Below are 15,590 nucleotides of genomic sequence, written 5' to 3' on the forward strand. Positions count from 1 at the left end.
CGTGTAGGAGAATATTAAAATCATTGAACCCGCTTCTGAGATATGCAAAATAAACAAGTAAATATTTTTTTTTCATGCCAATACGGGACGAGACGAGCAGGACGTTCAACTGATGTTAAACTGATACGCCCTGCCCATAACAATGCAGTGCCTTTCAGGATTCTTAAAAAACCAAAAACTCTGAGCGGCACTACAATTGCGCTCGTCACCCTGAGACATAAGATGTTAAGTCTGATTTGCCCAGTAATTTCACTAGCTGCGGCACCCTTCAGACCGAAACACAGTAATGCTTACACATTACTGCTTCACGGGAGACGTATTAGTAGGCGCGTATTTAATAGTATCTGTAAGTTAAACACTCTGATTACTATAAGCTAAGCTGTAAAGATTGGGCGTGCAGATATACAAAAGCAACTCTAACCTGGCTCCAATAACTTCAGCTAGCCGGCCGCCCGGCACCTCTGTGAGGATGTAGCCCCAGAAGAAGCAGCCCAGGAGGTGGTTCTTCTGTTTCGTGTCCCAGTGGTAGCGAGTCTGTTCGATGTGCTCTGGATGCTGTAGCAATCAAATATATTAGTTACGATATTACGAAATTGATCATTTATGAAGGACCTTTTTTTTATGGAAAAGCAGGATAAACGAGTTTACGACCCGTACGGTGTTAAGTGATCACCGCCATATTTTCTTGCAACACCAGGAATCACAGGAGCGATGCCGGCCTTTACGGAAGGTGTACGCTTTTTTGAAGGTACCATGTCGTATCGTCTCGGAAACAACGCATAAGGAAGTTCATTCCACAGCTTTGTAGTACGTGTTAGAAAGCTCCTTAAAAACCGCACGGTGGAGGACCGCCACACATCCAGGTGATGGGGATGATATCCTGACTTGTGGCGTGTCGTGCGAAGGTGGAATTCCGTGGCAGGACCTGTTGTGTGTGTGATCACAACACACATATTAACATCGATAAATCAATAAATTCCTGTATTCTCTTCAGTCAAAATATGACACTTATAAATGTCAAAGTTCAACATCTTTAACCACGACTTTTCACTACTGCAAAGTGAGCTTTTATTGAAAAGAAGTCGCAAGAAACTCTTTTGATAAAACAGCTATTACTGGCATTTCACAAATTATTTTAAATTCGTCACGACTTATTGGAGTAAGTTAAAAAATAAAAATGGAAATTAGTCACAAATAAAGATATTTTATTGTATATGTAGCTACAGTACAGTAGATACCTATACCGGCGATCTTTACCAGATCATCGGTCCATCTTGTGGGGGGCTTACCAACACATCTTCTTCTTCGTCTTCCGGAAAGAGTTATAAGAGATACAATATCCATTTTCGGCTCCCAAACATCAACGTGTAGGAGAATATTAAAATCATTGAACCCGCTTCTGAGATATGCAAAATAAACAAGTAAATATTTTTTTTTCATGCCAATACGGGACGAGACGAGCAGGACGTTCAACTGATGTTAAACTGATACGCCCTGCCCATAACAATGCAGTGCCTTTCAGGATTCTTAAAAAACCAAAAACTCTGAGCGGCACTACAATTGCGCTCGTCACCCTGAGACATAAGATGTTAAGTCTGATTTGCCAAGTAATTTCACTAGCTACGGCGCCCTTCAGACCGAAACACAATAATGCTTACACATTAATGCTTCATGGCAGAGATACCCATAATTTAGCCCACTGGTAAAATATCTATATGGTAAATATCACCAGCCTTTATCGACGTGAAGGCGATATTCTAGAGTTACCATCTTCACTTCCTAGTATTCGACATCTCATCTAAAAAAATATGTTTTGGCATAAGGGGACTAAAAGGGGGCTTTAAGTTATAACGCCGTCCATTATATCTTGTTAGGGTTCCGTAGCCAAAGGGCAAAAAACGGAACCCTTATGGATTCGTCATGTCTGTCTGTCCGTCCGTCCGTATGTCAGAGCCACTGTTTTCCAAAACTATACCGTTGAAACTTACTAAGTGTATGTATTCTGTGAACCTCCAACTGATATTGAGGTGTCTAATATTCTTTTCATCTAAACTAAATAGTTTGCGCAAGAGACACTTCCAAAGTGGAAAATGTACCCCCTTGGAACTTCAAAAATAAGAGAATGATACAACTAAAAAAAATATGATATACATTTCGATGCAAGCTAACGTCATAAACCGTAAGCCGCAATTTACTTTTCATTCAATCAAGTCATATATTATTTATTATATTATACTTAGTCGTCATTTTATTGTAATTACTATATTTTCAAACTTATGTCAAATCACTGTACGTTTCATACTTAAGGCGACACTAAATGCCAGCGACCTTGAGCGATATGAGTTCACGGCTGCCGGCCCGCCATCTATGTAACAAAGCCAATATTTTCAAAATTATTGCGTGGAAAACAGTTTATATGCTTACAATCCTCGTTATTCACTACTGATCTGAATAAATGACCCTACACAAAAAAGTACAAGCTATAAGAATAACTTTTCTGAGAGAAGTACCAAAAAAATGCGTCACGCCATGCCAAAAAACTTGTTTAACTTCAAAGAAAAGTGGTAGTTCAAAAAGGCTCGGCAGTGTTAACTATAACCAACAGCAAGCATTAGCAACCTACAAATAAGACTTAAGGATATGTGTAACAGGATTAAGTAGTGTTCATAGCTCGAAATGCTATAGTTTCATCACAAAACTTGTCTAACAACACCATTTTTGCATGTTTTCTGCTTACTCTTCGCCTTAACTAAATTTCAATTTTTACTTAGGCATCTTATTACGTAGTATCCACATCCTCTTTGTTAAAATATAAAATTTAATAAGTGAATTCGTAACTTTAAAATAACTATAACCAAGTTTATTGAAGTAGGCATTACTTTGTGGAAATCCATAATTATCCAAATTTTTTGAGTTCTCTATAGTGTGAATTCCGCCAATATTTGTCTTTAAACAATCAGAAGACTGCAAAGTATGTCAAACATATGTTCGTTCCAGAGTTTGGCGGGTCAACATCTCCTGAGGATACCTCGTGTAGAGGCGAAACACTTGTCGAATATAACCAAGTGACTTCCTGAACAGAAAATTAATTTGAATCCTTCATAGAATATATTATACTACAGAATTGAAAACCTGAAACTCTATTTTTTTATTAAATAAAACAAGAGCCAACCTGTGTTACGTTGATGGAGTCGGTCAGGTTGGCGATGGTTTGGTTGTCCTTCTCGTCGAAGATCATCTCGACGATAGCGATGGTGAGGTTCACTCGGAGTGCGTAGTTCAACATGAACCCGAGCAGCACCATAATGTTCAACACTTGGACACATGATACACAATCTGAAACAAATAATATCAATGACGTTCTATACATATAGACAAATCTTATCTTATCTTATATATATAAAAATTAATTGCTGTTCGGTAATCTCGCTAAAACTCGAGAACGGCTGGACCGATTTGGCTAATTTTGGTCTTGAATTATTTGTGGAAGTCCAGAGATGGTTTAAAAGGTGAATAAATAGGAAAATGCTGCTAAATTAAATAAAAACAACAAATTTGTTTTTCCTTTGATGTGTCGATACATAATTTCTATGAGAGAATTTATTGGCGCACGGTGTGACAGTTCTGCTGTGAAACAATTTCATTACGACAGCAGGGTGCATATTTTACGAAGTAATTCTTGATGTTATGATATATTAATGACAAATTCATATAAAAACATTATTTTATATATTATATACAGAACAGCGTCTGTCGGGTCAGCTAGTTTAGAATAAAAACAAAGTCGGAATATGGAAAATGCTACAAATTACACCATAATAAGCAAAGAGGATGAGATGAAAAAGCAAGGAGAATTAGAGGCAGGACTACCTAAGTTAAAATTTAAATTTAGTTTAGTATGAAACGTGCACTCATCTTAATATATATAAATTACGTGACACGTTGTTTGTCCGCGATGGACTCCCTAAACTACTGAACGGATTCAAATGGGGATTGCTTCATGGAGTGCAGTTTAGTCCAGAGAGATAGGATAGTTTTTATTTCAATTTGGGGCCCATAATTATTTTTATTTTCAATATAAGTTTTGCATGGATATATTTTCTATGAGAGAATTAAGTGACGCACGGTTTGACAGTTCCGCTGTGAAACAATTTCATTATTACCACAGGGAGCATTTTTACGAAATAATAAGAACAACGTCTGTCGGGTCAGCTAGTATAATATAAGTTTGAAATAGTAAATTTACAGTATCGCAATTGGCCACGAAGTACAATCCGGCTAAGTTTGAAAGCGAAAAGATTGCATAAAACGTTGTTAATCTCCTTTTTTTTTACAAGATTATACCGCTGTGAATCTGTCAATGACACGTTTCAAACAATCGAGTAGATCGCTTTTTTCTTAGAGAATTTCGCTAGGCTGATAATAAGCTTCGACTGGTATATCTATACATTGCCGCATCTACTCCAATTGTTTAAAATATTCTTGGTTAATAAGCAGCAATGCAAAACATTTATTTAGTTCAGATTTGATTCGGGTATGACAGAATAACACACTACTAAGGAGAGAAGTGTGCTTACATTGTCTTGTAGCACACTTTTGCCGTTCCGAGACTGCGAAACTGACTGCGAAACTGACTGCGAATGATATGACCCTTAGATATTATCCCCCTTATTCATAATAGTCTGCTAACTTAAAGCATTGCTAATTCTCACTCTGTCTTCTTCTATTGACCTAAGTCATAATGAGAAAAAACACTCCTAAATATTATGTTATTTCTATAGCAGTCGAACTTTTAAAATTGATTTCATAAGTATTTAATTGTTATTTAAAAATCTTTGAACTGCATTTGCACATAATATTACGAAAGCCTTTGGAAGTAACTAGTATTTTAAATAAATAAATAATAGGTTAAAAAAACCAAAAATACGCTTTTTACAGAAAACCGAACTAGAAAATTGAAAATTTAATTTGAATTTTAAAATAACATCAATTCCTGCCTTATACATACATAGACGATAGATAAAAATTATATAAATTAACAAAAATCTTTTTTTGCAAATTGAAAAATTGACTAATTTTATCAAATTAATTTATTGTTATCGGTTCTCGATAAATCTACTAAGTTTACACGAAATCTGGCCGTTTAAAGTGGGTCAATATCGCGCCGAAATTAGTCGGTTACAAACAAACAAACATACATACATACATACAAGTGCAGCTAATAAAAAGCGTGTAAAAAAGTCTCGGCCTAGCTTCATGCTACTGTCAATAATTGAAATAATATTAAATTAGTTCAATATAAAGTACCGTAAAGTAAGTAGTATAATACAATTTTATTACGATCTAAATTTATAGTTTTCATTCAAAATAACGAATGCTAAAATATATTAAAGTTTATCTAACTATACAATAAAAATGAAACTGCGAAATTATAAATAATAAACCGCAATTTGCAGATAAGGTGCCCAAGAAGCTGGCACACCATTGCCTTTACTTTTAATTAGTTTAATAATGTATATATAAGTACTAATTATATAAAAGTTAAATAACGTTAGATTTAAATATAATTTCGTTTTTTATGTATAGAATCAGTAAATTGCATGCTGGCTCAAAATGGACGACAGATTAAAGGAGTTATTTAAAAAATAAAAAATATTAGCGACTCTTTAATTGTTACAAAGAAACAGCGATCAGATTACACGGGAGAATTAACTGTGCATTCCGCTGGAAACCCCTCTTCCTGAACCCTACGCTCGACTAGAGCGTTCGGTACCGATAGCATATTACTACCAACGCATCGCTCGTAATATTAAATTTAAATAATTTTTGAAGATTTAAAGTGAATGTAATTACATGTCTGAATTTCTACATTTATAATAACGATTATATCAGTTCGTTGACACGATAAATTCGTATCTTGTAGATACGAATTTAACTCTTATAAGCATAAATAAGGAAATTTAAATTAATTTTTAGGGTTCCGTAGCCAAATGGAATAAAACGGAACCCTTATAGATTAGTTATGTCTGTCTGTCTGTCGTGTGTGTCAAGGCCACTTTTTCCAAAATTATAAGAATTATAAGGTTGAATCTTATAAGTAAGTAGAAATATTATGTGAACCGTATAAACATTTTCACACAAAAATAGAAAAAAAAAAACAATTTTAATACCCAATTAATATGTATAATGATACGTATATGATGAGAGCTCATTTGCACTGTTTGATTTTGAGCAAAGGCGTTTTGCCTTTTCCATTAAAATAATTTAGTATCATTTTCCTTTCTACATGACTTTTGCGGAGGTGCATCTTTTTCGGCCCTGTCCTGGTCTTCGCTCATAAGAGAAAGTTTCCCGAAACCGTTTCACTGCATCCCTTAAGGTGGTACGTGCGACACCAAGCTTCCGCGCCACGTAACGCTGACTAAACCCTTCGTCGATAAGAGCGACGGCTCTCGCCACTGAATGAATCAAATGGCGTGTTTGTGATGTCCAAACACTAGCTTTAAGTTACGAAACCAAAACAAACTCAAATTGTTTACTTTTAATGCCACTGAAGCAATGTAAGCAGTATGGCAACGATAACGATAATGAGACGAAGTTCGATATTTATCCTATTCACAACTTATGCGTAAAAAAAACAAAGTTAAGTGGGTAGTTTGTAGTTTTTTCGTCACTACATTTCTTTCACACTTGACTTATTTATGCCCAATAAATTACAATTGCGATAACATCAAAATTTGCCACGTTTAAAGGGTGGGCGGTTAATCGTGCCGCTGAGTGTATTTTACTTGCTGCTACGGAACCCTTCATGGGCGAGTCCGACTCGCACTTGGCCGGTTTTTTTTCAAGTTTAACAACAGGTAACAACAGCAAAAACAAAAGTGTTTTTCGGCTGTATTTCAAGAGCTCACATTTGGCCTATGGCCACCATAAACTAGAACTATTTCAGTAGGTATTATTATGCGGAAATAAACTTTGCCTCGTACATGACCGGATTTGAATTTAAACTTGACTTATATTACATCAGCTGAGCAGGAAATATGACAGCATACGCGTTCAGCCGGTACGAGATTTTGCTATTTCCCGTTATTATCTATATCACATAATTATGTCAACAAATCTGTTATATATTTTTAGTGATTTTCCACAAAACTGGATTTATATTTAATACATTTTGTATGATTTAAGCCCTACTTTTCCGCATGAAACAAAGTTATGACGATCCGAAAATGTAACCCTTCGCGTAGGCCGATTTCTGAACGTTCATACTACTATAGTCCGACTACTGCGTGCGCGACCGTCTCACGGTGTTACAGACGGTGGCGGGGCCGGGGTACTAATGATGTCAGCGGGTAGCGGGGAAAGGCAAGGCGTGAGAGCGCTGTTCTTCGCTTCTGTCACGAGTGTGTCGGGATTTTTATAAATTTCGGGATTAAATGTAGGTATTCTATTTCTTCTTCTGTACCCATGTCTATGTGTGAGCAAAATTGACGTGGAAGCGTAACAAACAAACCCACAATTACGTTAATATTATTCCTTCAACAACACTTCAATATGACCATGCGTTTTTTGATATTTAAAAAATTGTAGGTATGTATGTACCTACTGTAGCTAGAATTGGAGTGTGTATACAGATGTATTACCGCAAGCAAGTGTAACGCATTTAAAGATAATTGGCCTGTATTTCATTAAATATTTAAACTGGCAAATTGAATTCTGTTACATATTTTACTAATAGGAATTAATACACAATTTCTACAAGTTTTATTTATTTATACTCTCTTATTAATAAACGCAGTGTAAAGTTACTCCAAGTTTAAAATTACTTCTACCTGTCATGTCAAAATCGCGCCCAAGTGAGCCCGTTACAAACAAAAATACATACAGGTGAAGCTAATAAAAAACGTTTAAAAACGGGTTGAATCTCGCAATTTACCGGCATTTTAAACACTTTAATAATATATAACATATTTTGAAAATACTACAAAAATAACGATCACACAGCCAAATTAAACGAAAAAGAAAATTTCCAATAATATAACACTTATAACTCGATATGTTTACATACAGAGCGTTGTTTTATAATAAACACAAAAAATCAAACTAGTTTTTATCAAAACATATTAATATGTAAATAAATACACCGTTATAATATCGTATGCTAACACGATTTTGCGTAAAAATATGTCCTTGTCTCAAATATAGACCGAATTCCTACGCGTTGCGTCATTATGCATAAGTTATTGTGAACTCTTCAATATTATGCATTCGAGATTTTTATCAGAGATTGACCCTGTGACTTGTATTGAATTTATTTGTTTTCTTAGACTGAGATGATTCCAGGTGTTGATATTGTTATTTTCTTAGATCATTTATACGTCTAGATAGGCTGTAACAGCTGTGAAACGTCGAAACAAAATTGAGGTAGACAGTTAGCCCCTATTTTGAGCAATGCACGCACACTAACACAAAGTGACTTACAAATAGCGAGTGTAAGGGCTAGGACATATGTCTATATGTATATGTACACGTAATGTTCAATTAATGTGAATTTAAACTATATGTAATTAAAACTATAAACAAAATTATTTAATGAATATTTTTTTAATTTCAAATGAAGATTTGATTATTATTACTTATATGGCGATTTTAAAATATCCAATCAAATTCTTATGGCCACATATTTTCAGTGGTTCATATTTCCTTTTGAAACTGTGTTTGTCTACGGTGCGGTGCCTTTGTCGACGTAGAAGACGTAGGTAGTCAACGCACAATAAAGTAATAAAACTGTTTTCATCGGTACTCTAGTAACATGAGGCACTATCTAGAGGTAAATTTATCTAAGGTTTATTGTATTCAAACAACTATCCGAAGACGAGTAAGATGAATCTTACTCTCAGGATGTAGGTACTAGCATAAGTCGCAAACAGACCTGTGATAACACTGCAATGACACCAGCGCCGAATTAACCACGTAGCAACATTGTACTATTAGTGTCAAGTGTCAATGTGTCTAGAGTTTCTTGCCGTCTCCGCAGTTCCGCCGCGACCACGATTCATGCAATTGGATCGAAATATCGGCACCAAATTGATAAATAATTATATGGTGGGAGGCTCCTTTGCACAGGCTAGATAATGGGTAAAACAACGGCGCCTATTACTGTCGTGAAGCAGTAATGTGTAAACATAACTGCTTCAAAACAAAACTACGCTTAGACAGAAATGAGTGGGTTTAAATATGCGGGGGCCCATCAATAGCTACTCTTGCTACTTGTATAGTAATTATTATTACGGGTACTCACGATTTTTTTATGAAAATAATGGACGAGACGAGCAGGACATTCAGCTGATGGTAATTGATACGGCCTGCCAATAACAATGCACTGCCACTCGGGATTCTTGGAAAAACCCAATAATTCTGAGCGGCACTACAATTGTACTTGTCACCTTGGGACATAAGATGTTAAGTCTCATTTGCCCTGTATTTTCACTAGCTACGGCGACCTTCAGACCGAAACATAATAATGTTTACACATTACTTCTTCACGGCAGAAATAGGCGCCGTTGTGGTACCCATAATCTAGCCGGCATCCTGTGCAAAGGAGCCCTCCCACTGGTAAAACATGCAGCTATGTCCAGGAATTGGAACAGGCTGCCAGTTTCAGTATTACCCTAGCAGTACGAAATGGGCTGTTTGGACACTTGAAAAAACACTCCCAACTAGGCCATTCAAGTTCGCTAGGTTTTATTGCCTATACAACCTCCGCCATAAAATGTAACGTTAATCCTCTGCCAAACTGCGTAGTAACTTTAGAGTTTTAACGTCTGATTAGGGGAAATTCAAATTGCTGCAGTGTTTGTCTTGTTTAGTACATAATACGGTTTGACATTGTGCCTAATTGGAGTCATTTGTTACAAATTGCGTGCGATTAGCGTAAATCTTTACTAATATTAGATTTATTTATGAAAATAAGGGCCGAGACTAGCAGGACGTTCAGCTGATGGTAATTGATACGCCCTACCCATTTCAATGCAGTGCCGCTGAGGATTATTGGAAAACCCAAAAATTCTGAGCTGCACTACAAATGCGCACGTCACCTTGAGACGTAAGATGTTAAGTATCATTTGCCCAGAAAAATAAAATTACCGAACAACAATTCAAAATATCAAAACGTAGCCTATTTTCATACTTTATAAAGTTATAAACGAACAAAAAAAATAACCTATTTCAAAAACACTATTTCAAAACAATAGATATAATATGCGCTGAAAATTATAAAAATAATTGCGTATTTTTTTACAATATAATTAATTAAGTAATCTAATTCTAGTTAGGATTATTGTCATTTTTGGAATCGGTGTCCTTCCGCCGCGACTCGCTCTCAACTCGTCACGACTCAAGCACATCTCTTCTATAACTATGTATGTAGTTAATTAATTAGATTGTATAAAATACGCAATTGTTTTTATACTTTTTAGTGCACATTATATCTATTGTTTTGAAATAGTCTTTGAAGTCGGATGTTTTTTTGTTAAAAAAAATTGATTTTATAATTTTTAGTGAATTTGAAGTACACTAACTAACAATTTGGCTAAATATGTGAAGATATAAAAAATGTTTCATTGCAGCACTGAACATAAGCGCTTCGCAATTTGATTACAGACAGTAAGAAGTTCTGCCACAGATCGCACTCTTACTGTAAGTCGTTAAGGAGTCCCATTGATCATCATATTCTACTACGACGATTACTTGGACATACCTATGTTATGGTAGATGACTTAAATATCCGGATACACATATAAAAAAGATTCGGCCGAGTATCGTTAATTTGCTCCAAAGAATTGAAGAGTTCCGTTACTTTGTCATGGATTCCGTAATCAGAACTTAACCAAACTCTCAACAAACTATCTTTGAAGTATATCCTAACCAATAAAATAAGAATGATCAAATTCGGTTCACCCAGTCGAAAGTTTTTTTTTTATGGAATAGGAGGACAAACCCGCGTACGGGTCACCTGTTGTTAAGTGATCACCGCCGCCCACAATCTCTTGCAACACCAGAGGAATCACAGGAGCGTTGCCGGCCTTTAAGGAAGGTGTACGCGCTTTTTTTGAAGGTACCCATGTCGTATCGTCCCTGAAACACCGCACAAGGAAGGTCATTCCACAGGTTTGTAGTACGTGGAAGAAAGCTCCTTGAAAACCGCACTGTGGAGGACCGCCACACATCCAGATGGTGAGGATGATATCCTAACTTGTGGCGTGTCGTGCGAAGGTGGAATTCGGCGGCAGGAATCAGGTTAAACAGCTCTTCGGAACACTCCCCGTGATAAATGCGGTAGAAGACACACAATGAAGCGACGTCTCTACGCAACGCCAAGTGATCCAGCCGTTCACAGAGCACTGGGTCCTCGACAATTCGAGCTGCTCTGCGTTGCACGCGGTCAAATGGATCGAGCTGATACTGCGGTGCGCCAGACCAGAGATGACAGCAATACTGCATGTGTGGCCGGACCTGCGCTTTGTAGAGCGCTAGTATGTGGGCCGGCTTGAAGTATTGCCGTGCTCTATTAATGACGCCCAGTTTCTTTGAAGCCAATTTGGCTTTGCCTTCCAGATGACCACGAAATTGGCAATCGCTCGAGATTTCGAGACTCAGTAGGCGAGGCTTTGAGGGAAGTGTTGTCGAAGAGCGGTGATACGATACGATACGAGGTAACAAACAAAAAAAACATACCGACGAATTAAGAACCATTTTTTGAAATCGGTTTAAAAATCCAGAAATGGACATTTTTGTATTATAAAACATGTATACATATAGTATAAACATCATAAGAATAAAGAATCCAACTAATTTAAGAAATATATAGAGTGAGAAATATTATTTTTCAACAGTTGAACTATATTTTACTTCACATTCCGTATTTAATATGTTATTTAAAAATGTGTTGCAATTACGAAAATATTTATCACATAAGTCGGAGCCGAGCTTCATAAAACGTCCATGTGTTACGAATAACAATGATAGTAGGAGAGCTGGAACCTATTTTTGGGTAGGTATTTGAGGCAAGCTGAAAACTTGGTCTATACCTGTCCTGATATACCCCAAATAGCTTGCCTCAAATACCTGCCCAAAAATTGATGCCAGCTCTCGGACCATGAGTCGACGGTGGTCACTTTCCGATTATTTTTAAAGCATAGTTCCTCAGGTACTAACTACGCTCAAATCATTATACATTTAGGCCTACTCTTTGATCGTTCTGTGGTTCTATGAAACCACGATGTAAGTGAAACTTATTTTTTTCACAAAAAAACCTTAATATCAGCATAGAGAAAAAAACAAATTTATATGTTATAGTTTACATATTCATAGGATGAAAACAAACAAAATAGCATGGAGCACTGGCATAAATGAGTAATAGTCTATACACTACACGGTCAGATGCGAAGTATAGGCGCCGCCCGACCGTCACGCGACATGCAACACACAGACGAAAAAGTTTGAGACGATGTAATAAAAGTTTTAATTTAAAAATAATTTGGATAAACAAATTCAACTATAGTATTGTATATTTTATTGAATGAAGTATTTTAGTATTTATCAGTCACAAATGTAGTCATAATCACTACATACTTGACAATTCAAGTAATCTATCATATGTTGTTCTCCTTACTGACAACTTTAATAGGTGCTCGGAACATTAAAGAAAATAATAGTATAAATTATGAGAATTAAAATAATGAATAAAAGGCACAGAAACCGAAAAACAATTATAACCGATGAACGTAAGAACTTCGAAAGGTTTTTATTCACTGGTGTTCTACATTTAACGGAATTTTTTACTGTTTTAACCGACTTCAAAAAAGGAGGAGGTTCTCAATTCGTCGTTATTATGTTCTTTTTTTAATTTTGTTACCTCAAAACTTTGGACTGGGAGACCGATTTTGATAGTTCTTTTTTTATTTGAAAGCTGGTGATTAAAAGTCGGTGTCAGCCATGGTAGGTTTGTAGCTACATACATAGTTATAGGTGTGATGTGCTTGAGTCGCACGGGCGACTTGAGGAGGCGAGAGCGGGGCCGCGGCGGGGGACACCGATTTCAAAAATTGCAATAATTTTTTAGGTTATTTCGGGTCTTAGTAAAAGTGTTTATAAAACGGTTTAGAACAGATGATTCCATTGCAGAGCATTATTTGATAAAGCCGTTCCCATTTTTACTATTAATGATATTCTGCTAATATTTGTTTATATAAATTCACCCATCCAGCACACGAGACGAGCGTTCTGTCTGCGGAATAAACTGGTTAATAAATATTAATTAACTAATAGATACAAACCAATTTGAATCGATAATTACCGGTTTATTTAAAACCGGTTCCAAACCTTGCTGTGGTTACCAATCATGTCAAGAATCTTGTTACACTTTGTACATAAATACTTACCTAATATACTATTATTATTAATATTTAATTGAATATCCGCTACATTAGATATTTATTGCAATACATATCGAAAAGTTCCTTTTAGGGAATCGCGCAGAATTTAAAACTTACACAAACGTTTCTTATCAAGCGTTGTTATCGAAAGGAAATGTGGTTACAACGGTCGATGTGCTTGTTGTCTTGCAACGATTCTAAATATTTTAAAATAAACAATCAATTTAACAACCACTTTAGTTCCACTTTAAGCACAAAGTATATTATCCTATAAAAAACTAAAAAAGCACACTGTCAAAGTCATAGTACATTTTGATACAAGTGCGAAAAGTATGTCAATTCTTCGCGAGTCCCGGTTTGTTGACCCCAGCCATAGGCGTATGAGAGAAGGGTGTGTAGAATTTACGAGTGCATCGATCGAATAACGTTTTTTTATACCTCTTCGGATAAAAATATTTATGGCAATCACTGTTGCCTTTATTTTTTTCAAATGACAATGTTAAAAACATCAGAAATCTCACGGTTGTGTAAGTTTGTTTTAATTTAGAGGACATAAATATTTTTAATTTTATTTCATGTATTTATTAATATTGGTGTTAACGCCTTACCAATATCTTGTACAGAAAACTGTTTGAATAAAACCTCAACCACGCGGAAAGGAAAGTTTCCGCTTTTCAATAATAAATTTTTACATCAACTAATTGAAATATTTTATTTCCATGGCTATCCAATATTTATTGTTCGCAGGTACCACTTAAGCATACGACAATAGTAGTACTTAAAATGACGTCAGGACATGCGTCCGTCATCAACGACTTTTCAAACAGGTCTTTATCTCTTCTACACTTATGTGCGCCTAGTACCTACCAATAAAAACAAGTGTAACAGACTCACACAATAGCCAACAAATAAATTCCAGTGCGCCTAAATATTTTTTTAGTTCAAACATGTATTGAATTGTTATTCAAATAAACGCGAAGTAAAGTTATTCTAAATTTAAAACTTTTTCGGCCTTACAAATAAAATTGGAATAAAGTTATAACTAAGCATAAACAAAGAATATGCAAAATGTTTACAGTATCGTTGACAACACTGTCAATAAAATAATAATTATGAAGTTTTCCGAATGACAAGCACCCTTGCAAATAAACGCGGGAAACGATATACGTCAGAATTAACCAATCGTGAGCAAAATGTCTGATTGTAAACATTTTGCATTTTCTTGGTTTATGATTACATACTATTTTTAAACTTAATGTAACTTTTCACTGCGTTTATTAATAAGACAGTTAAAGGTCCCAAAAATTCTTAAGTCAAAGTGAATATATTTTCAGACATACATATTTATATTAGGATGTAATTTTACCCACAGTCGCGACTAGTCGGCCTGATATCCGGTCATACATATTCATACTAAGTCGCGTGAGCTATTACAAAACGAAGATAACACTATCAGTTGTTACGTAAGCGTTTCCAGCAGTCTGCGCAGCGTTTACATGACGTTTATGACGTCACGGCGTCGGTCCTGTCATTCAGTAAACTATTTATAAAAAATAACTTGGGGAAAACTTTGGTATAATCACCAAAGAAGAAGAATGGATTGAATATGAGATCAATCGAAACTCGTAACCGATTAGCGGTCTTTTCCGGTCGGAAAATATTACGTTTGGAGTGCAAATGTTACAATTATTAACCGGTAAATTCCGCAAGAGTCGGAACCTTCCAAGAGGCAACCTAGCCGCTCGATTTCGTAGAATTTTATTCAACAAAACCTTTTGTAACTAACCTATATGACCGAAAACCGACCAAAAACGAATAAAATGTAATCAATGTATTAAGACGTTAAACAGTTAAAAAAGCGTAAGTAAAAAAGAATATAAAATTGACTTTGACATAAAAAATAACTTAACGTTACTTAAACTATTTAAAAAGAGACTTAAGTTGATTATTGAGTCACCGGTAGGTACTTTCAAAACACAAACTCCTAAAATAAAAAGGTGTTGGAACATTCCGTGGGCGGCAGCGATTACCAAATAGGATACTCACCAGAACATCTCATTTCATTATATTATCCTACGTTATATAGCATACATTCAAAACAAGTTGAAGAGTATATGCAATGACTTAAGGCGCGGTCATACCTCAATATCCACA

The 15,590-nt window shown here is 35.7% G+C and overlaps 1 protein-coding gene across 1 annotated transcript in view; it reads right to left on the minus strand.

The window, feature by feature from the left end:
- Positions 1-15,590, minus strand: part of LOC126965245 (sialin) — an 89,747-nt gene that overhangs the window by 51,580 nt on the left and 22,577 nt on the right. The window contains exons 3-4 of the mRNA XM_050808743.1: positions 3,173-3,336; positions 422-555 (exon numbers count right to left, since the gene is read on the minus strand). Coding sequence (XP_050664700.1) covers positions 422-555; positions 3,173-3,336 — 298 coding nt within the window. The remainder of the gene's footprint in view (positions 1-421; positions 556-3,172; positions 3,337-15,590) is intronic.

The sequence above is a fragment of the Leptidea sinapis genome, chromosome 7, assembly GCF_905404315.1.
Source record: "Leptidea sinapis chromosome 7, ilLepSina1.1, whole genome shotgun sequence".
Taxonomy (NCBI): domain Eukaryota; kingdom Metazoa; phylum Arthropoda; class Insecta; order Lepidoptera; family Pieridae; genus Leptidea; species Leptidea sinapis.